General features: G+C 48.7%; 1 protein-coding gene across 4 annotated transcripts in view; it reads left to right on the plus strand.

The window, feature by feature from the left end:
* NTNG1 (netrin G1) overlaps window positions 1–21,970 on the plus strand; it is a 263,877-nt gene that overhangs the window by 220,581 nt on the left and 21,326 nt on the right. The window contains exon 7 of one of the 4 annotated variants that reach the window (XM_028502833.2): window positions 1,929–2,063. The exons of the other annotated variants lie outside the window; for them this stretch is intronic. Coding sequence (XP_028358634.1) covers window positions 1,929–2,063 — 135 coding nt within the window. The remainder of the gene's footprint in view (window positions 1–1,928; window positions 2,064–21,970) is intronic. 4 annotated transcript variants of the gene reach the window in all.

A 21,970-nucleotide genomic window follows, 5' to 3' on the forward strand; every position in this document is an offset into this window, starting at 1 on the left:
GTGACAACCACTGGGATGTATCATGGTTTAGATATTTTACATTAAAAAACTTTGTTTATATATTTTTTTGCATCTAAAACCTTACATTAACCAGTTTATATGGGCTAATTGGCAAAGGTAGTATGCAACTTCATGTCGGTCAGAAAAAATTCTACTACCTGGCTTGCAAAATGTTAGTGATTTATTGTCAACATGTACACTTTCAACAGTAAAAAACGTATTACAGTTTTGGGATAGGTACATGCTTATAATATACATACGAACAGGAAAACATCTTAAAGACACAACAAACTACCATTTAAAAATGGTAGTTTTTCCAACAAGCCCCTATACACACATTAAAATAGAAAATGCCGATTTAAAATAAAACTACCAAATTTTTCGGACTGTAAGACACACCAAACCGTAAGACACACCTAGGTTTTAGAGGAGGAAAATAGAAAAAAACAATTTGTAGCAAAAAAAATGTGGTAAAATATTTAATAACATAAATAACATAGGCCACGCCCCCCCCCAGCGAGCCAGGTAAGCTACATTCAGACTATAAGACGCACCCCCATTTTCCTCCCAAAATTGGGGGATGCATCTTATAGTCCAAAAAATATGGTAGTTATTAAGGACAAACCAAGCCAGTCAAGGAGAGAGCATTGTAGAGTTAATTTAGTTTTATTTTCTATGTCACTATTAGTCTTATAAACGTTTGCATCAGAAGAATGCTGAACTAAAAGGAAAAAAGACAATCAACATGAAATAAATCACAATTAAAGGCACTCCACATTCTTTGCAGAAACCATCTAATTAGTTCCCCTGACAAAAACAGTGAGAGTCCAGCCTCTGGCTCTCCCTCTCATGTTAACCCTTGAGTCTCCACCGCTAATAGGTGTTAAATTTAATGATATTAAAATGAAATCCTCAGGGGGCTTTTCGTGGTTGATTGTTCGGTTGTTTGCTTGGTATGATTTTTATTTGTTTTTTGTCTCTTTGTTTTAACAAGAAAACCTCTTCATAGGGTCGCTTTTAAATACGGAAAGTGAGAGAGAGGCATCAGGACTTGCCCATGGTTCTCCCGTGGGATAAGAAGGGAAGAAACTTTCCTGAAAAGTCCACACGCTGCAAACTAGCTGTTTTTTTACCTCTCAGGCTGGCGGGGGCCTGTGGAGTTCCGGTTCAGCCTTCCAGCAAGACAGACAGTACTTGGGAAGCAAAAGTATCCTATATCAGAATGCACGAGGAATCATAGAGAAAATCCTCGATTTGCTTTTTATTACACAAACTTATGTTGTCCTGCCAGCTGACATGTTAATGAAAAATATATCTCACACGATGCTCATGGTGGAAGTGACGTGGGGCTGCAAAATTTATTTTGCTTTCATGATAGTTCATCTACGCTGCCTAAAAGCTGCACTGGCAGGCCTAGCAGATGCAATTTCTGAAAGCTGTCCCAAATCGTAAAGTGAACGCTGCCAGGGAATGAGCAAAGTGCATTCAGATTGCACTTTAGAAATGCTCAGCAGTTCTCAGACGTTGAGGGGAACAGACAAGCCCATTTGAATAATTTAAAACAGACTTTACACTGATGGCATATTGATTTATCCTTGATAGACACAGTTGCCACGGTGTTCATGAGCGCATCAAAAAATGCCCTGACAAACGGGGCCTCCATTAGGATCTGTTAGCGGTGGAGACCACGATGCCGTATTTCCTCGGAAGGTTGCCGTTGATGGCTTTCCCGTGTCATAAAAATGATACCAGGCAAGGCCGGGCAAATAAATAAATGGGCCGGCAAAAGCCGTATTTGCCAAAGCATTTCATTAGCGGGCATCTCTCTCTAAGTGAGCGATGCGGCGCTGGCGCGGGGGCGCGCGCGCGCGGGTAACCTCTGGGCCGTGCGGACTCGTTTCCAGCCTTGTGTCGTCTTGTTTCTGCAGACTGTTATTGTAACCCTTTGGGCTCGGTCCATGAACGTTGTAATGGCTCAGGATTTTGTGAGTGTAAGACTGGAACGACAGGGCCTAAGTGTGATGAGTGTCTGCCGGGAAATTCCTGGCACGCCGGCTGTCAACGTAAGTAACCGTGGGCGCCGCCCCCTGCCTGCCGCATGGCTCGTCCCGCGTGTCCCCGCCGTGCGCGCGGCGGCCGGCCCAGAGCAGAAAAAGACCCAACCGCTGGCGAGCTTGGAAGGCCTTTGCCGCCAACTAGTTCAGTTCAAGATCGCCGCTAATATGAGGGAGAAGTTCAAGGGTGTCTTGGCTGCCAATCCAAATGCCCTTTTTCCTTACAGGTTCTGGAAGTAGCTATCCATCCATTTCTAAAGTCAAGATAGTTTTCAAAGCTTGCTTTAGAAAAGATTTGGGATTTTTTTTCCCCTCTCTGTTTTCCCTTTTCCCACTTTCTTTTCTTTCTTCCTCTTCATCTTAACACATCCTAGCGAAGAATGAAAGCATGTTTATATCACCTCATGTTCACTGAATAGACTCTTCTGTCTTCGGTTTCATTGAGAAGCATTAACTATCCATATTTATCCTTCAAAAGCAAAAGCAAAATAGCTACTCGAGGCCCCAGCCTACAGATAGCAGAGAGAGCCATCCAGCGGATGCCTGGAACGACTTACATTGAAATACTGTTCGCAGATCCGTGTACGGGGCCAGCCTATAAATTCAGTGCACGATAGGGACCCAGCTTGAAAACCCCTCGCCACGGATGAAGGCTGCCGCATGTGTGCTTAATATATTTCCTGAACTGTAAGGTACCCCGGAGCTCCCGAGTGCATAAATTAAGCGATACCCTGCATAACTTATCACCACCTTTGCTGCCATACCCATCGCTGAGTCTTCACCCGAAACCAAAAGGTAATAAATCTAAGGGATATTTAAATGCCAGGGAAAAATAAATGGCAAAAACCAGTGCTGGTTCCGAGCCTCCGAGCGGTCCGGCACCGTTCACCAAGCCGTGGACAGATGTCAGGCAGTGTGGCTCGGCCTCACATCACCGAGGATGATCAGACCTTCGTAAAAATTTGTCAGGGCAGGTGGCCTGTCGGCGTGTTCAGGGAACATACATTTAAAAGCCTGAGCAGAACCTTCCTTCTGTCATTCATAACCTTTTCTGCTTTTCAATTCTGCACCAACTTCACATTCCAGCTGTTCGCAGTCGGCTTGCTCACATTACAGAGCCACCAGGAGCATTCTCCAGAGCAGCCGCTGTCCGGCAGAGAACCATGCAAACCAGATACGTAACCTTCAGTGTTTTGTTGTCCACACTAACAAAAATAGACATTGGTGTGAGCAACTAACTGCATGCAAAGTATCTAAAATATTGTCATTTCAGCACATAACTAACCTGGAAACGATCAGGCTTCCATGTTGTCCCTACGGCCTTTGCAGCCGGATGGGTGTTCCGTACCTAAACAGAGCAGCTCAATGAGGACTAGCCACGCTGCAAGGCTCGCTGGCCCGCGTACGTCTACCATAGTGGACGGCACAGCCCTAGAGGTTTCTTTGCTTTTTTTTTTTTCACTTGAAAAAAAATGTCAGCAGCAGGAACTGTTGAAAGCCTGTTTCTACCAGGGCTACACAGAATATTTTGCTAGCTATTTGTGGCATTTGTAGCGACCCGTAAGCTTCCAAGGTGAAATGGTCTGATATCCATGACTAAGGTCGTGGACGTCATTGAGTCGTGTGATAGGTTGAGAATGTTGGCATCAAGTCAGCCAAGGTTAGGATGGGGTCAGGGAGCTGGAGGGTGGGCACCTCTAGCCTGGCACTGAAAGACCACCCAACGGCCAGAAGTCATGCAGCACACCTGAGTGTGAGCTCTGCATGAGGTCGTGGTTTGAGAGTCCAACACGCCATGGGTTTCCAGAAAGCGCCTTGGGGGTCCGGATGAGTTGGCGGGTCCCAGGGGCCTTGGGAGGAGCCAGGACTCGGAGAAGAGCCATCAGTCTGGGGCATCTGCACGTGGGGGCTCCGAGGAGGCCGGCAGTCAGGGGGAGAGAAGAAGGGGCAGGTGGGGGACAGTCCAGACCCATGTAGGGTGACTTTGTCATGAAGACATGCTTCTAAAAAAGCAAGTCTCCAGTGAACTGCCTGAAGCATTGGGACCTACGGAATGGGAAAGACATTGGGGGAGAAAATAAGTTGATCTGGCCTTAGGGGAAATGTAGTCCCCCAAAAGCCGAACCCAACCTTTCTGTACTAATTACTGGCATGTCATAAAATGGTTTAACATCACCAGGTTTTCTTCTCTGGAATTGGAAGGTTGGATTTAGGTGTGGCCCGACTACCAGGTGAGGACAGTGCAATATATAAGGCTCTCCGAGCCTCGGCCCCAGCCCCTCCTGTCCCCGGTACGCAGGTCCAGGAGACTATGGGAGGGACTGCTTTGTCCTCCTGAGTATTCCTTCAGCACCTGCTGCGAATCGGGCATTGAGCTACCGCAGAGGCTGCAGGACCTGTGGGCCTGGAGGTCACAGTCGGGCGTGAGGGGCGGACGAGCCACCCAGCCAGTCTGACGGCGATCAGAAGGAAGGAGGAGCCGTGTTCTGAGTGAGCCCAGATGGGAAGTCGGGGTTCCAGAGCGGGGACTCCGGTGGGGTTGTGAAGGGTCAGCCTGAGTTTTCCGGGGTGGCGTGGAACTTCCTGGGCAAAGGTGTGTAAGAGAGCTACCACGCTGTGTCCTGCCGAAATGTCACATGATCCGGATATGGACGGGGGTGCGCTCGACGGTGGTGCACTCAATGGTGTGAGTGCACTGGGGAGGCGGGAAAGACGTTGAAAAAACAAGCAGAGCCCAGGCCGTGTGGTTTCCTCGGGCATTTCACCCCGTCAGGGAGCAGATGCGGGAGCTGCCACGCAGAGGGGGGATGGGATCCGTCACTCCGTTTTAAGCAGAAGAATGAACGGATCAGATTTCGTTTTAGGAAGATTATGTTGGCTGCTCTCTGTAAAGAAAGTTCTGGAACAGGATGAACGTGGATTTGCTATATAAATCGAACGCATTTCAAAGACATATTTGAGCATGCGATAGTTTTGTCTCACCCTGAAATCTCCTTTCCTTCCCTCAGACCTACGCACACAGGACAGGCATTCTCTGTGAAAATGTGACATCCTTCCGTCAGCTGGTAAATGGCTACTCCGTGCAGATCCCTCAGGCCTGTCCCTGGGATCTCTGAGACCGCTTCCAAGGTCCAGCAAGTAACAGGGTAACGCCTGTCACAGTAGGGTACATCCAGGTGAAAGTCAAGAGATTTGGTGACATCGTTAAATGTTAGGATTTTGCAGGACAACTGCGTGTGCGGGGAAACCGAGGGCGCAGCACGCCTAGTGAGGGCGAGGCTGGAGCCAGTTGCTGGACCACGGCCGACGAAACCAGAGCGCGGGTCTTGTGAGGGGTCAGCACACACGTGACTCCAAACAGGAAAATGTGCTTAGTGGGAGCCCCACCGGTCTGATCACGCAGGCTTTTATTGCATTTGAGTGGACATAGAGAGGATGCCCTCATAAAATTATAAAATCAGAAATTGTGGCAAACCACAGAGTTCAAAAAAAATGACAACAGTTCTTCTTGGGAGAAGACTAAGAGGAAGTTTGGGGAACAGAACTTCATGGCATCGATGTGCCCCTTCCCAGAGAAGGCACGGCTATATTCTTTTTTGACAGCTACTGTCGAAAAGTACCCTAAATTAAACTCGGGAGCTCAAAACAACAGCAAGGGACTGTCTCGCAGTTCCAGTCAGAAGCCCAGCAAGGGTGTCATAGGGCTATGATCAAGGTCATGGATGGGGCTGCGTTTTTTTCTGAAGACTCTAGGAGAGAATCTTTTTTCCTGGCTTTTTCTCTCTCCTAGAGGCCGCCCGCATTCCTCTGCTTGTGGCCCCCTTCTCTTCTGTCAAAGCCACGGAGTTTCCAGCTCCCTGTGCCTTTCTCCCTTTCTCACGGACCCCTCTGATCAGATGGGGCACACACGGGTAATCCAAGAGCACCCATCTCTCCATCTCAAAGTCTTCCTTTCCTGTAGTCACATCCGTCAGGTCCCTTTTGTCCTGTCCGGGAACCGATTCCAGAGATCAGGATGTAGACATCTTTGAGGAGGTGCTTTTGCACGGCCTACCAGGATAATCAGAAATGTCAGCGTTTAATGCCAGAGCTGAAGATGCGGGTATCGTGGAGATGGAATGTAGCACCTGCTTGGAATAAAGACCCACAGGGCAAAACTTACTGAAAAGAAATGTGTAGTAGAATTAGAGAAGCATGGCGTAGACCCAGAAGGTGTGGACTCGGACTGGGAATTAGATGGTAGAAGCGATGAATGTAATTTTCAGTCAAGACCAAAGATCTTGTAGAAGAGGCATTGAGACTGTATGATAGACCACACAGCCATGTGGAGGACATCTCACTAGGGTCTACACCCAAATTAGAAAATCCAGATGCTCCATAATCTTCCAGAAATGGGAGGGTTTTCAGGTATCAAGATATCTACTAAAAAAAAAACCAAACATGCTCTACTGATTGTTGGCCTGCACGGGTAAGCATGCCCTCACCGGAAGAGCAGATGAGACAGTCAGGAGGTACTCGCGCCCCTCCTGGTCGTCTGCAGACGACAGCGTCACACAACAGAGCAATGTCCTTGAAAACATCTCAGGGGTATGGTGCCAAACCATAAGAAAACTTCAAAATACTCTTGGAAGAAATAGGTAAGACCTTCAACCCACTTTAAAACACACACACACACACACACACACACACTGATTTTTTACGGTAGAACCACACATCTCCCTCCATAGACTACCCGGAGAAGAACAGAGGACTTCTAGAATAGCCCACAGGGCTATCCAGGGTGTCTGAGGAGGATTCAAGGAACGTTATTTAGCCTCTGCTGTGTCCTTGACACTGCGCTGCAGATTAAGGCCAATGTATGGAAAGCAGGAGAGATGCAGAGTGGCACGGAGTTGGGTTCCCAGTGGTCAAAGTAACAGACTCAGGGACCTGAGCTTGCTGTCCAGCTCAGTTCCAGGCGGCGCTGTGTCGTGTGCAACCAACCTAACACAGTTCCAGGCTGAACTGTGTTGGGGGCTATAGGACCAGAGGGGCTTACGGCCCCCCAACATGTGCCCTGGGCAGCCCACATCGAGAGTCCAGCCCTTGGGAGCAGCAGACAGACATGTGGGCACGTCCCGTCTTCGGTGAGGGCTTTTCTCAGGGAGCCTTGCGACAGGCTGGCCGGTAGGCACATGATTTCACACCGTACAGATGTCAACCAGTGTTTGGAGGGCTCTGATGTAACCAGTGGACTTGCTGGTTCAGGAAGGCAAGGGGGGCGGCCTGTGGGGTTCAGCTTAGCATTTTCCAGTACATCCCCTCCCGCTGTCTGAGAATAGCAGTAAGGCGCCTTGGGCAGTGGGGAATTGCCAAACTCTGCAAAAATTCAAATGCAAGCTGAACGGGCGCCTATGAGGGACGCTTCCTGGGGAGTCTGCTTACATGGAAAGTCAAGTAAAAAGACCTCCAGCGCCTCTCTCAACTCTCCAGCTCCGGCCTTCAGATCCTCGGGGACAGGGGAGGGGCCGTGAGATGCCCGGCTCCATCTGGGATATTAAGAACCACAGCTGGGCCCTCAGCGGTCTTCTGTCCCCTCAGCTCTCCCGACCACCGGGGAGACGTCCACACCTCTCCCTGGCCAGGTGCTCGGGCCTCACTCTGGTTTCCCAGAGTCGGACTTCAGATTTCCCGTACCCCTTCCCTTCCAGAGATTCCTTCCCATCGAAGCTTTTCTGCTCCGATGGCTCAGGAGGCTCTTCTTTCTGTTGTGTTTTTTTCCTGGTATGACATTAACTTCTACACGCCTGACAACGTGTGATCATGAAGATGATGCTTCCAGTCGCTTCTCTGAGGTGGAGAGCACAGCTCCTTGGACAGCGGCCTTGAACCTGACCTGTCACTTTTCAGAGCGGCCTCCAGCTGCCCACCTCCGACTGTTCGCTGTGTTCCCTGAACACAACCAGTCCGTGTGTCGCCTGTTGACCTCACGTGGTGAATTCACTAACAGGCGGCGTATCACCTAAACAAGGACGCCTGTGATGCTTCAGAGCTCTCGCAGTCCTGGAGAGATCGTTTCTCTCGTGGAGCCCTTAGCTCGCTGTTGCTAAAAGCGAGGCCACCGCCCAATCTGAGTTTTCAATTTCCTCGCTCACAACGTGAACACCAGCCCCCTTCCCCTCTCTGAGCACTGAGCGCCACAGCTGCCGCGGCGATGGAAAGCAAACACTGGGAAGGGCACTTGAGCTGCTGCTGTTCAGCTCCGAAGGGTGCAAAGGAAGTGCTCTTTAATAGACCCAGCAGGAGCCTCCCAGAGGTAATTTAAAAAGGAAAATATTGGAAGACAGAAAGCAGAGTGGTAATTTGTGGGCATTACAAATAGGCTGGGTAGTCCTCATGGGGGGAAGTCTCGTTTTGGTCAGCCAGAAGAGCCCACCCCAGGGTGGCTCCCAGTTGCGAAATTTCTCCTGACTCTGCAGGATGACGCCACACCGCTCTGTCGTGCTAATTGCCGTCACTTTCCAGCCTGGGCCCCTGCTTGCCCTCCTTTCTTAACACGACTCTAATCTGGGACGGAAAGAAAAAGCTCACCCACTTCTAACGTGTCAGGGGCCTGATACCACCATGAGCCAGGGGGCAGGGCCGACACGTAGGCTGTGGAAAGGGCTTCAACGCTCCATGTCACTGAAGACCCGTTTTGGAGGAACCGCAGGAAGCAAAGGCCTAAGGGGCGGCTTGCACGGAGTGAGTTGCTCAGACCACCCTGCGCAGGAGGACCGGACCCCCAGAACATTCAGAACCTGAGGCTCCTGAGCTGCTGCAGCTCTGAGTAGGACCAACGCGGGCAGGGGAGGTAGGAACAGTGATCCCAGGGGTCAACCCCAGGCTCTCTCCTGCCATTGGGAGTTCACCTCCTACCGTATTTTGCCGTGTATAGTATGCACCCACATTTTTGGCCCAAACTTTCAGAAAAATACCTTTCGTTTTAATTTTCAACTCAATGTTTTATTTATATATAAAACCAATTATTGTATTCCAGGGTATTATTTTGTACACTGATATCATTATTGCTTTCTAGAGTTACATTTTAAACACCTAAACATAAGAATTAAAAACATTTACATAGATGCAGAATTAGTACTACCCATGTATAATGTACATCCTTCCTTTACTCTTAAAAATTTGGTCAAAAAATGTGCATTATACACAGCAAAATACGGTAGTCACCTTCATGTGCTCTGCTGGGAGAGGGGCCTCAGCTCCCACCTGGGTGGGCGACTCTCCCTATTTATGTGGCAGTCCGTGCTCATTTCCCCACTTACTTGCAGAGAATATCAAGAAGGACAAGTATGCCCGAATTCTACCGTTTTATACCATAGGACAACAGTCCAAGTTCAACAGGGAAAGGTATGTGAAATGCCAGAGCTCATGCAGGAATGCAGGTATAATTTTATCTACGAATAGCCCAGAAGCGAAGCACAGCATGGACCTCCCTGAGAGTAAGGTGATCAGGAGGCCAGGTGAAAAGGCGACACAGGAGGTTCTTTCCTTCCTTCGATGGTACATTAGGGGAGTTTCACCTTCAGCCATTCTTTACCTGCCCGTGAGAGTGTGCATGACCGTGTGTGTGTGTGTGTGTGTGTATGGGAGAGAGTGAGAGAGAGGATCTCAGGATCTTCCAACTGCCTTTGTAACATCTCAGTATGAAAATCATCCCAAATTGTAAAGGGCCAGCCCACTTGAAACTTGTGGGAGAAAAATTCTCAGTTAAGTGAAGGGCTGGTCCTCAGCCACCATCCCTGTGGGAGTCTGGGGTAGAGCAGCCCCAGGCAGAACAGGACGGGAGGATTGCTGATAACTAAATGCCAGCGAGGACAGGGCTCTCGTTCCTGGAGGGACTGCCACCACCTTCCAGAGAAAGTTGACTGCCCCCCCTTGGCCGGTCTTCCCTGAGTGTCTCCTCCTATAAAGTCCGAGCCAGGGGCTCGACATCCTAGGGTCCCCCTGTGGGTCTAAAATTCCGTGCTCCTGAAATCCCACCAACACGCGAACCTGTCTGCACGTGGACCAGTTGCTGAGCCATCACGGCGATCATTTTGAAACAATAAAAATAGTTATCGATTGTACATTTCTCATGGGGCAAGAATATAAATGCATTAACTTATTTTAGAAGAGAGGTAAGAGTATTCCCTTCATTTATCAACGGCAAAACTGCGCCTTACATTGGGTCATTTCTCCCACTCAAATCTGGGAGAAATGGCAGACCAACTATTAGTGAGTATTTATTGGTCCTTGAGTTCACTGTGGCATTTTGTGAGGTTTTGGCGTTTTTACTCTGCGGATGGAGACAGGGGCTTTGGTGGCTTATTCCGGGGGGCTCAGCAGACTTTTTCTGTAGAGGGTCAGGCAGCAATTCTCTCCGGCTGCACGGGACCCTGAAACCTCTGTCGCCGCCGCCACCCGAGATCAGCCACAGACAGCACGTCAGCGAGTGAGTGCCGTCTGTGTCCCATCAAATCTCACTCACAGGCACTGAAACTTGAATTCCGTGTCATTCTCACGAAATATTATTCCTCTTTCCATTTTGTTTCAGTCACTTACAAATGTAAAGAAGCCGTCCTTAGCTCCCAGGCTGCCGTCAATGCGGAGGAAGGCTGGGCCTGGCCTCCAGACCCCACGCAGCAGTTAGGAATGAACGATCGGACGACCTTCTCAGTGAAGTAGGGAAGACAAGAAGTAGGAGGCAGGAGAGAACACTTGTTAAAAAAACGGAAGCCATCCATTCCGTTGAAGTGTGTCCTCTGCCTTGGCCTGGGTATCGCGGGGCGTGGACCTAACTGATTCCTATTTACTGGGCTCTAATTCGAATTAAGCCAGTTGTGGGGATTCCCAGAAACACGAAGGCTCTGATCAAGTAATTTCCAGGACAAGACCACAGTCAGTGCCAACCACTGAAAGGCTTCCAAGCCAGCCAAGTCAATTCAGCATCAATTTCGTGCAATCAGCAGCTAATGAAAGGGAAGCCGGGGTGGCCGTAATGCAATCAGGGATGCTCCCGTCGGTGCGAGGGATCCTTCTGTCCTGATGTGCAGGGACAACCTGTCACCTTGAATGTCAGCCGGAAGCTCCATGACGAGAATTACAGTAATAATATCAGGCTACCACACCAAGGGTGGGGCGGGGGGCGGAATACATACAGATCCTGTTGAGGATGTGTTTTTTACCGTCACCTTCGAGAACAGAGGTAACTATTCTGAATAAAGTGCGTGCCCGTGCTTTGAACCCACGCCTTTTCCGCTTCAGTGCCCTTCTGGCTGTGACCGAGTCCCCCAAACCCGGGAAATCCTGGATCGTGTGGCTCTGTCTGCGGAACAGAAGGATGCCACCACCCAGCTCTGTGTAAGTGCTAGCTGCTTTTTGTCCCATCTTTGTCAAGATCTCTATTTATTTCACTTATTTTAAATCCTCACCCGAGGATGCTTATTGATTTGAGAGAGAGAGAGAGAGACACGTTGATTTGTTGCCTCCTGTATACACCCCAACAGGCGATGGAACCTGAAACCTAGGTATATGCCCCAACCGGGAACCAAACCCACAACCTTTTGGTGTACGGGATGACGCTCCAAACCCCTGAGCCACCCAGCTGGGGCAAGTTCTCTATTTGTGAAAAGTTCAGTCAACCTTCAGTCATCCATTGCTGCCAGGTGGGGAGAGAAGGCCGTCATACATACACGGAAACTGATGTGAACTGGATAAAGTTGGATTCCATCTGAAACAGGCAACAACACAGAAATTCAGGCCCATCCAATACCTCACTGGCTCTGCGTCCCACCTCGGTGTCCAACTCATTGCTGTAGCTAGCAGTCAAGGTCATTGCTGGGTATTTTAGAACAGAAATAATTGCTAAGATGTATTTTTTAACACTATTCCTTCCTATAGTCTGCACAAGTGTAGGATTGCTATTATGTGGTGTAGTTAATGCTTCCAAGCTACACACAACTCTTTGGGGGGGAAATGGGCATATATCTCAGAGACAAAACACTACAAATAATGAAATATTGATGTAATTAATTTTAGGGATCACAGTTAGACCTCTTTTTAAATTAGCATCATTGACCCTATGGACTTAGTCTTATGTTAATCTGTATTCTTTATCATGAAAATCTATAATATGGACAACTGCATTGTTCACATGGATTTTAAGTGCAAAAAGACAAAGTTGGGGAGTTTACAGGAGGGCCTATTACTAGGATAAGCTGGCAGTTTCCTGGTGACGTTATGACAGGTGACAGTCACAGCGTTTCCGATGACTTTGCTGAGCCAGCTTCTGCTCGTGCCCACTTGGAAGGTATTTGGGTGGGCTGTAGGGTTCCCCCCGAGAGTGGCACCCCTGTTCTAATTAAAATAAAAATGAGCATTGCTGATTTTGCACCCGCTATGCTAACCTGCCTGTAGACGTATAAATTCTGCAGATGCATAAATTCTATCTGATTGTATCAGGTCTGGGTATTTCCAAAGTCGTGAAGGCTGTTCAGAGTCTTGGGAGGGGAGGATCTGTGCTCCACTCATTGAGAGGCACATCTAGTCAAACAGTTGAATCCATCATGTTCACGTGTTCCTGCACATACAACATTGAGATCAGATCGTACCACGCTCTGTAGGAAAACTATGCCCTCGTTTCGCCTTTGGTTACTAAGTTTGATTTAATCCAGGTGACCAAAGGGCCTGTTCACAATCTCGCTAAATCTTTTGAATTCTTCTCCCCAGCAAGCTAAGCTGGCGATAGGATTTCTCCATTCATTCATTCATTCGTGAAATCATTCACTCACTCATTTACTCATTCACAATTTTATATACTATCATCCGTTGAGGAAATTTTAAAGTCCTATTGTGTTCCAGGAATTGTGATCAAGTTCAGCACTAACAGACAGATAAAATGTCACCCCTGCCCTCTAAGGGCTGAGGGGTCAAAACAGGTCTCAGATCTGACAGGGCCTCACGCTCGCTGGAATCTGAGACGACTGATTTTCGGTACCACCTCCCTGGCTCCATTTTCCCATCACAGGTCTCTTTGCTTTGACTTGTAACATTAGAATCGTGTATCTGGGATGGTCTAGTCTAGTTTAGCACTCATTGTAAGACATAGTTGAGCCCTCCTTATTGCATTTAATAACAACAACAATGCCCCATTCATTAAATGCACACCGTGTGCCAGGAACAATGGGTAGCAATTTACAAAGCCTTGTTGAACCTACACTTGACTCGTAAGTGAACCGAGGCTATGAGAGGCTGTCACCTGCACGTCCTCATCTACATCCCTATGACTTAGGAGTGGGAGCCCCAACCAGCACCACTTGGACACTTGTTTGGAATGCAGAGTCCTAGGCCCCGCCCTAGACTGGTCTGCGTGTGATTGAGACCTCCAGGTGATGGGGATTTGGATCACATTAACGTGTGTGCGTCAGAGGATGAGCTAATGCGTGTGGCCTTGAACCTCGGGTAGGCTGATGGAAAGCTCACAAGTTTTGCTTGTTTTCATCATAGTGCTAGGATAATGGTGGTGGGGAAGCCACGAGATTTGCAAAAATTTAAATAAGGGGCGGGAACTCCCATAGTTTCACACATCATCAGTTTTTGCTGGCATGTATTCTAGAAATCCAAATCACATTAAACTAAGGAGAATCATGAAAACTTAAACAAGTAGCCTATTTGTTTTCTTTCATCCATATAATTTAAAAGTGGTTAATATTTGATAGGCTAATAATAAATATTTTAATATAGCATATTGCATTTGGTTATGAATATATCAAAAGGAAATACAAAGTGTGTTCCAAAAGATAAACTTTTATTGGGCACACGAAATGGAACATAAAATTTGATGGCAATTACCATTTAATCTATTCATGTTTGGAAACGTACTGAGAGGGAAACTCGTAACTCAGTTAATTGTTATGAATTATTAATTGCTTGTTTGAAAAAGTGATGAGCAGCAGGCACTGCGGTTGGAAGACTGTCTTCCTCGTGGCTTCGGCCATGGTGTCATTGTTGTGCAAGGTCAAAAGGGAGAGGAGACAGCAAGGTTCTGATCATCCAACAGCGACAAGACTGTGAACATCTCGGCGACTATATAGAAGTCAGTTGACACTGAACTGTAATAGTTATCGGTGGCCCCGCTGCAGCACGCTTAGGTCGTCTCTCTGAGGACGGGCCACAGCATTGGTGCTGGATGAAACTCCCTAGGCAATCACGATATGCAGCCAGGACAGAGGGCCACACTTTTAGCGCTTGTACATCATCAGGGAGATTTCATCCAACCATGAGTTTGACTCAGGATATTCTGAACCCCAAGCGAGATGCCAGCGGAGCTCCACTTTGGCACCCACAGAGTCTGAGGTTGGAGGGTCCCCGGCTAAGGCCAGGAGTGTCGTGGACCAGGGACACCTTTATAAAGATGCATGCCTTGGAGGACACGTGATTTCTGCTCCAAGCAAGCTAAGATCAAGAATACCTCTGGGTTTCAAGAAACCTGATGGAAACAGCCCTTACTTTCTCTCAAAAATTGACTTTATCAGTTTCTTCGGTTGGACGAATAAAACAAACGTTCAAAAAGTGGAAGCTTTCCTTATTAACGAAATCCGGGGATTTATTGTTTGGTGTCAGCGGCGTAACTGCTTTGTAATTGATTTTTCTGAAGAGAACTGAAAACTTAAGCCGCCTTAATTTCCTTTATCTTGACGCACGTGATTAGCATTACTGCCAAATACATTTTACCAGGTTTCCAATTACCATATTTTAAAATGCACTTCCTTGTTATATACTTGTCTTGATAAAATATTTCCCAGAGAGACGGAAGGCAAGTGGATCAAGGTACAAATAAGACTGCTTTATTCCTGTTGATAACTTTATCCGCTTTCTTCAAAAAGAAGCAATGTTTATGTTCAGTTATAATCTTAAACATGAATGGGATTATTGAAATACATGAATACCTGCTCATTTTTTAAGTCTTGGGATTGGAAAGTGAGAACATTATGGGCAATGACAGAAAATTAAAGATAATGGAGCAAAATACAGTATTTGTAACCTAGGGAATGTGCCTCAGTCCATATAGATCTAAATATTTCGGGTGCAGAACTGCAGCCCTGGACTATAGTTAGTTCCCCTTCCCTAGCCTGACTTCGCTCGTGTAAAATGAAAACAAGAATCGGACCCGCCTCATGTGACCTGTGAGAGTTAAATAATGTCATGCTACTGAACCCAGTTTCTATCACACCGTAAGGGCACAAAGGGAGCTAAAACTCTAAGTGATGATTCCTGCCTTCCAAGTCTCAGTGAAAAGGGTGGCCAGCATGTCAGCAAATTTGAGAAAGCAATCGAGTTACAAACACGTGATGTGATAAATGAAATCTATGAAAGGCGTAGCTGCTTCCCGAAAGAGAGCTAAAAAAAAAAAAATGTGAATGGGAGATGATACGCATTGTGTAGCTTTTCTGGTTATTTCAATTCATGATTGCAGGTCTGCAAATGCAAAATTTTCTTGGTGATTTTGTCTGTCAAGTCAGTGCCTTTGGGTATGGCACTTGCAAATAGGAGAAGCAAGCCCTGGCGATGAACCAGTGTCTGTTGAATTCACCCTGCCCTCAGCAGCCGTTCTCCCTCAACGTTAGGGTCGCCTGAAGTCTGGGGAATCGCCCTGTGATACGAAAACCGCTGCCTGCCGCCGGCCTGGAATTACGGTAACCCCTCCAGAAAGCGAAAGCTAGCCTGGGTTCCGCATTTGGACAGCACCCAGTGTCCCAGGAGTGACGATGAGACAGTTGCAGTCCTCTGAGTCACCATCAGGCCTCCTGGATGCGTGACTATTTTTAGCTTGGTGACTCGTGCCCCCCTCGGGGATTCGTGTGTCAGAAACACATTCGGCTCCTCACTCGTATTTGACTTCATTCCTGTGTAACTCAGGAGACTCTCCACTGGGTTACCTGGCTATTCTTAGCGAGTTCATGCTACGTGCTATTTTTCAGCCAAAAGGAGTTCTTGTATCAAAAAGATCCTCCAGTCGAGACTCTTACTTTGAAGGGTGGAAGGTTGTTTATTCCTACAAGAAGATTAAAAAAAAATATGAGCCATGATTTAAGCACCTGTCCTACTGCCCTTGGAGAAGTAAGGCTGAGTTACGTGGGGAACCAAAGGCCCCGAGGAGCAGAGGACAAGTTAATACTTCTGCCGCCCTGCCGCTGTCCCCACCAAACGTGAACACGAGGAGGAAGGAGAGTGCAAGGGAAGTGCGACTGTCACTAGCGGCAGGCGGGCCCAGGTTCATTGCCACGGTCAGCCGGTCTCGGTTCAGTCTGCATGTCCGAAATGTGCTCTCTCTCTGCCCTGTGCTGGCATACTATTTTCTGTTGTGACGTGACTGTACTGGTCATTGTAACTGTGTGTGGAGGGAGGAGGCATCAGAGAGAGAGAGAGATGGGGTAGGGAGCCCCCCTCTGAAGGAGTCAGGTGGAGTGGCAGACCCTGGGTTGAGGGGCCCATGCATAAATAAGCAGGTATTCAGTGAGCATGGGCTGTGAACCACACGCCGAGAGAGGCGCAGTGTAAGACGGAAAGCTGGTTTCGAGCCTGGGCCCGCAGGAGGTTACGGAACTTGGGGACAGGAGATTAGAGCGTGTGACGAACGTCAGATCTGCTGAGCCCCTCCCTCTTGTAGAGTGCAGTGGCTGCAGTCCTGGCTTTGCTTCTTCCTTTGTGTCCTGTCGAGCGAGTCCTAGAATCTCTCCAACCCTAGGATGTTACTTCTCTGTAGGAAATGATCCCATGCCACGGAGCTGTGAGGCAATTAAGGGAAGAGCTTGTGAACCACTGAGCACAGGCCCTGGGACACGGTAAACTCCATAAATGATCGCCGGTACCAGTATTGCTCCTCAATGAGCAAACCCTGGAACGTAGCAGAGAACTGGATGGAGAGCTGAGAAGGCGCTGCCACTGTCAGCAAGTCCTTAAACCCCGACGTGGGGATCCCAGTCGCAGATGCTGGTGTTCACGCAGCGTTTGACAAGCAGTGAATCACGTGCCCAGAAAACACCCAGGGAAAAGGAGAAGTCTCCGGGGGCGGAGGAAGACTTTACTATGGATTTCCTGATGCTCTGAATGCAGGGTGGGGGTGGAAGCATAGGAAAGGGAAGACACCGAAAGTCCTTCCTCTGCTTAGAAGGTGCCTGGCCTTGCAGGCTGCTCCCCGGCCCCAGGGAGGTAACCAAGACCAGCCCAAGTTCCCCCAAAACCTGGCTCAGGAGTTCTGAACACCCCCTCCTGGTTCTCCGAGTGGGAGGGCGGGGCTCCTGTTCATGGAAACTCCCCTCCCTGCCATCACTTGACTGTCACCAGATAGTGGTCGGCATCAGCCATTTATAGGAGAAAGGTCTCTCGTGTCCAATCCCGAGTCAGGACTGTATTGTCTCCTGAAACAGCAGGGTCAGCCTCCAAGTTCGTCGATGCTGAAGGGAAAGGTGGTCTTTTATTTCTCTGTATTCAGGAAGGCGAGGCGCCGCCTGCTCCTGGCTCCACACTTAACACGAATACAGAAAAGTAACATTTCTTTAGGGCATGGATTTCCGACAAAACCCTTACCCATAAACCGAGGGTCCAACAGGGCCCTGAAAACACGTCTCTTTTCAAGAGAAGACAGGAGTTTACTGGGGATCTTTTCTTTCCCTCAGCAGGTGCCTGGTTCACTCACTGAATAAAAAAATGTCTTTGAAGCCACACTAAAGATCATAACTAACCCCCCCCCCCATGGTCCCCTCGGTCCAGGAGCAGTCCAATTCTTTTCCTCCAATGTACTTAAGCTTTTCTTGCTGACTGTGTCTTTCTCTCCAAGTGGCCATGACTATAATAAGCAGGAAAGATAAATGCCATAGAGGGAAATATGCTGGTGTCTTACAAATACATAAACCCACACTATAAATACTTCATAAATTCAATTGCATTCAAAAAATATTTTAGCCGTGAAACGTGCATGTGCTGTAAGCACGCTTGGACACCTCACCTATATTATTACATTGATTCTTCCCGGTAACCCCGCACAGAAGCGCTGCTATACCCATTTTACAGACGGGAGACCTGGGGCTCGGACAGCTCTAAGTAAACAACGAGCAGGCGATAGAGCTGTTAGAACACCACAGTATGGATCTGGCTGTTAGTCCCACGTGCCGCACACTCGTTGCGGTGGGTCGGAAACAGACCCCCTCGAAGCTCCGTCCTGCCTCCAGCAGGGGGGAACGGGAGCCTGCCGCGCTCTGGGCTTGGAGCGCGGCCCAGCTGCAGGGTCGGCTTGCGCTCAGAGAGACGGAAACGAGCCTGCGCACTCCTGCGTCGGGGTGTCCGTGAACACAGATGCCCCCGCGCCCCGGAGAAGGAGCCTCCTGGATGAAAACAAGCATCACCGACGGAGCAGGGTGACCGACTCTCGCACTCACCACCACTTTATCATCTGGCAGAGTGAGCCCAAGCTCCTTCGCCGCCCTGCGGGGGCTGGATCCTGGAGACAGAAGGGCCCGCCCTCTCCGACTTGCCAGCCCGCTCTGGTGCTCGTGAAAAGTAACGCACGCCTATGCACTCCGGGGGGCCCACACGGACCCTCGGGTGGGTGGGGCCGCTCTGCGGGGGAAGGCGGAGTGACCGCTGTGACCCCACAGCCATGCCTGGGGGGCACAGCAGGGACGATACGTGGGCACGCCTTTGTGACAGCGGCAGCTCTGTGAGGTCATGTCAGGGTGACCCGTCAGGCTCCCCGGTTGCCCTGGAGACAGGGAGGGTGAGCATTCTCTGGCACACAGAGTCATTAGCTCCCGGTGGCAGACCGGGAGGAAGGAGGGCTTTGTGGGCTCACTGGGAGCTCTCGCCGGGCGGGGGGGGAAACGGACTGGCTGATGGGCGGCAGAGGACAGCGGAGCGGCCGCAGGGAGCTGGGACCCCTCCGCGGGCTAGGCCGATAGGGCGCAGGCTCTCTGGGCTCGAGGCTGCCCGGGTTTGACAAGATGAAAACCCCCTGGGCACCAAGAAGGTGACTCCGTTCCTGCTTTCAGGCTTCTGGGGAGAGAGTGGGACGCGGACACCGTGGGCACCAGCAAGTGCTGCTCCCCAGAGCGGCTCTGGGGTCTGTCGTGAGTCCGGAGCTGGCCCTGGAGACCCTGGCAGCCCTTGGCTCACAGGGTCACACTGCTCAGGTGCATCAGTCAAACCTAAGAGCTTGTGGACCTACCAGCCGACCGGCCTGCTCACTGATGGGACTTCTAGCGGATTTTAGAACAGCCCTTGATGGGGCTATAGAGACAGCCTCCACTTCATCTAACCCTTACTCCCAAAGTAGGTTGGGGTACCTGGCACCGGCCGAGAAACCCTGTGCCCCAGGTCAGACGTCCCCCGTGTTCTCGTGTGGGTCTGCACAATCTCTGTCTGGCTACACTTCGCGGTACCGTTTCTCACACGACATGGTGCAAGACCGTGGTCCCCCAATTGGATGACACTTGTGCTCCGATGCACTATCAGCTCTGGAAGACTCCACCCTGCATCCGTTCTCCGCAAGACCGCACTGGAGTGCTAGGCCGTGAGTCCACGGCCTTGCACACTCGGAGTGTCGTGTGCCCGACAGTACACCAGGCGGATGCATTGGCGATTCTCCTGCCAAAATGCCACACGGCACCGTCCAGGCATTTAAGAAATGGCTTTCTTTCTGTCCCCTCATGAATCTAATTCCTGGCACATCTAAGTTGTATTCCTGAAAGGAAAAAACAATTTCAGCCCTTTTTGTGTTGCTTTAGATGTCTACCCGTGGAATTATTCCAGTCTGTTCTCCTTCACTGGAAAAGCATTTTGGGAGAGGGGGGAAAAAAAGGCCAGCAGGCAACACCCTCATTGGAAGGAGACACCCTCCACCTGGCACGCAGTTTATTCTCCAGGATGGCTTTCTGGTCCTTTTGGGACCAAACCCCCAGGCCAATACTTGAAGTACAAAGAGCAGCACGTGTTCAGAAAAGTCTGGAAGCAGTGCATCACAATCCCTGGGCACCTTACACACTGCTTACACGCTTCATCGATAGGAAGAGTTGTGCGGGGTGGCTACACTCAGTGTGTTCTGCTCAACGAACACAGGTTTGAGTGTAATAATGTGTCTAATCGTGATGTGCGTGTGTCTATCAGACATTTGCATATATGTTCTAAGAGGCAAAGAGATATTTTGCTTGGTGGCTTATCTAACAATCATTTATTTTTAGTAAGATTTTTTTGGTGACAGGATCATTGCAACATTCCTTTGTAAATATTACAGTCTGACTCAGGCCTAAGCTGCCAGAAGAAGTTATTTCTATCAGCGGACTTCTGAGTTTGTAGCATGGGGACGGGTTCCCTTCCTGTAGTGTTAGAAAATGATGACTCTGCTACTTGGCCGTGATGTCTGAGAAGCAGGCCTTCGATTTCTTGGCATTTTGTGTTATGAGTAGTCATTTGTCGGAGGACTTTTTTCCTTCATCTCTGTATCCCAGGCCCCTTAGTTAGCGACACTAGAAAACGGACCCGTCTTCGGCCTGGTGTCTCTTTTATCCACACTATTCCAGGAGAAGGCTCAGCGTCCCATTACGAGTTGCTCGCATTTGCTGTAATAGTCCATGTGCTCGTGTATCCAGTTCCGACATGTGCTCATCTGAAAGTCTGCAAGGGTGATCCACTGTATGTCTAATGTCAAATAGTAAAAAACGCAATGCAACAAAGAGCTAGTTCAACATCCCTTTACTTTCAGTCTATTAGTCACACTAATGGGGATGGTACATTAGTCCCACGCTCAGCCCACTCCAGTGACAATCTTCTCCAATGAGGAGCTGCCAGTCCAGGGGAAGCAGAACGCGATCATTTCAAATTTAACTTCAGCCTCCTCGGAAGCCATCAGGGGTCATTAGGAGAGATCTCCAGCCACCCTATTCAGCCCAGGAGTCTTTTAGTTCAAAAGGCAAAAAGCATTTTTTTTGCCACCAATACACTAAGAGGCAAAATTATTTTCAATGAAGTTTCAATTTCGGGGAAAATAAAGTAGGTCATTACATCGGCTATTACCGAAGTCGCTGCTTCCCTGGCCGTCTGGCTTTAAACTAAAAAATAGGCACCCTTTGCGGCAGGGGCAGAAAGGAGCAAAATGTTTGCAGCTTCCTTTTTAAAGGCCTGCAAATGCCCGTGTTAACAGTCTTCATAAAACTGTTATTAAAAATCAGACTGATGGCCTTTCTGAAGTTGGATAACTCGGGAGAACAATGAGAAACATGTAACATCACACCATTACCCTTACCATTACCATAGTTACCAGCTTCTATCTGATGGGTCCCCAAATAACAGTTTGGTGTACCAGAAATTGGGGGGCCACATCATCCTTCCAGTTCCTATGGCTTTCCTCTCTAGGGAACCCTGATGATGGGATGTAAACTTCATTTGTTAAGCTGCAGGTGTTTTTCCTTAGTAAGGAATATACTTTCATTTCTGCCTAACTTTGTTCTACTTTAAATCTCAGAAGGCATCCGCACACTTTAGGATGTTGGGCAGATTGCTGTTTTAAAGTCACTTTCCATGCATAGTATTTGTTTTATTTACTTCTATTCATCTTTTCCCTTCTGGAAAAAAAAAGTGGCATCATTGGAATTTTTATATAGCATCGCTTCACACTGTCTATTATTACCTGAAGTGTATCAGAGAGAAAAAAAAAGTGAGAGCAGTCCGTTGCTGTTTTTCCTTCGGCAACTTCGCAAAGACTTAAAAGCATGTTGCTGGAGAAGAGATAGGAATTGCATTAATTTGGTTTGAGTCTTACACCTCAGATAACGTCATGCCTACATCCTTTGTAAAACCCAGGTTCCACGGTGCGGCGCTTTGCTTTCCGAACACAGGGCTACTAGCTG

The sequence above is a fragment of the Phyllostomus discolor genome, chromosome 14, assembly GCF_004126475.2.
Source record: "Phyllostomus discolor isolate MPI-MPIP mPhyDis1 chromosome 14, mPhyDis1.pri.v3, whole genome shotgun sequence".
NCBI classification, from domain to species: Eukaryota; Metazoa; Chordata; class Mammalia; order Chiroptera; family Phyllostomidae; genus Phyllostomus; species Phyllostomus discolor.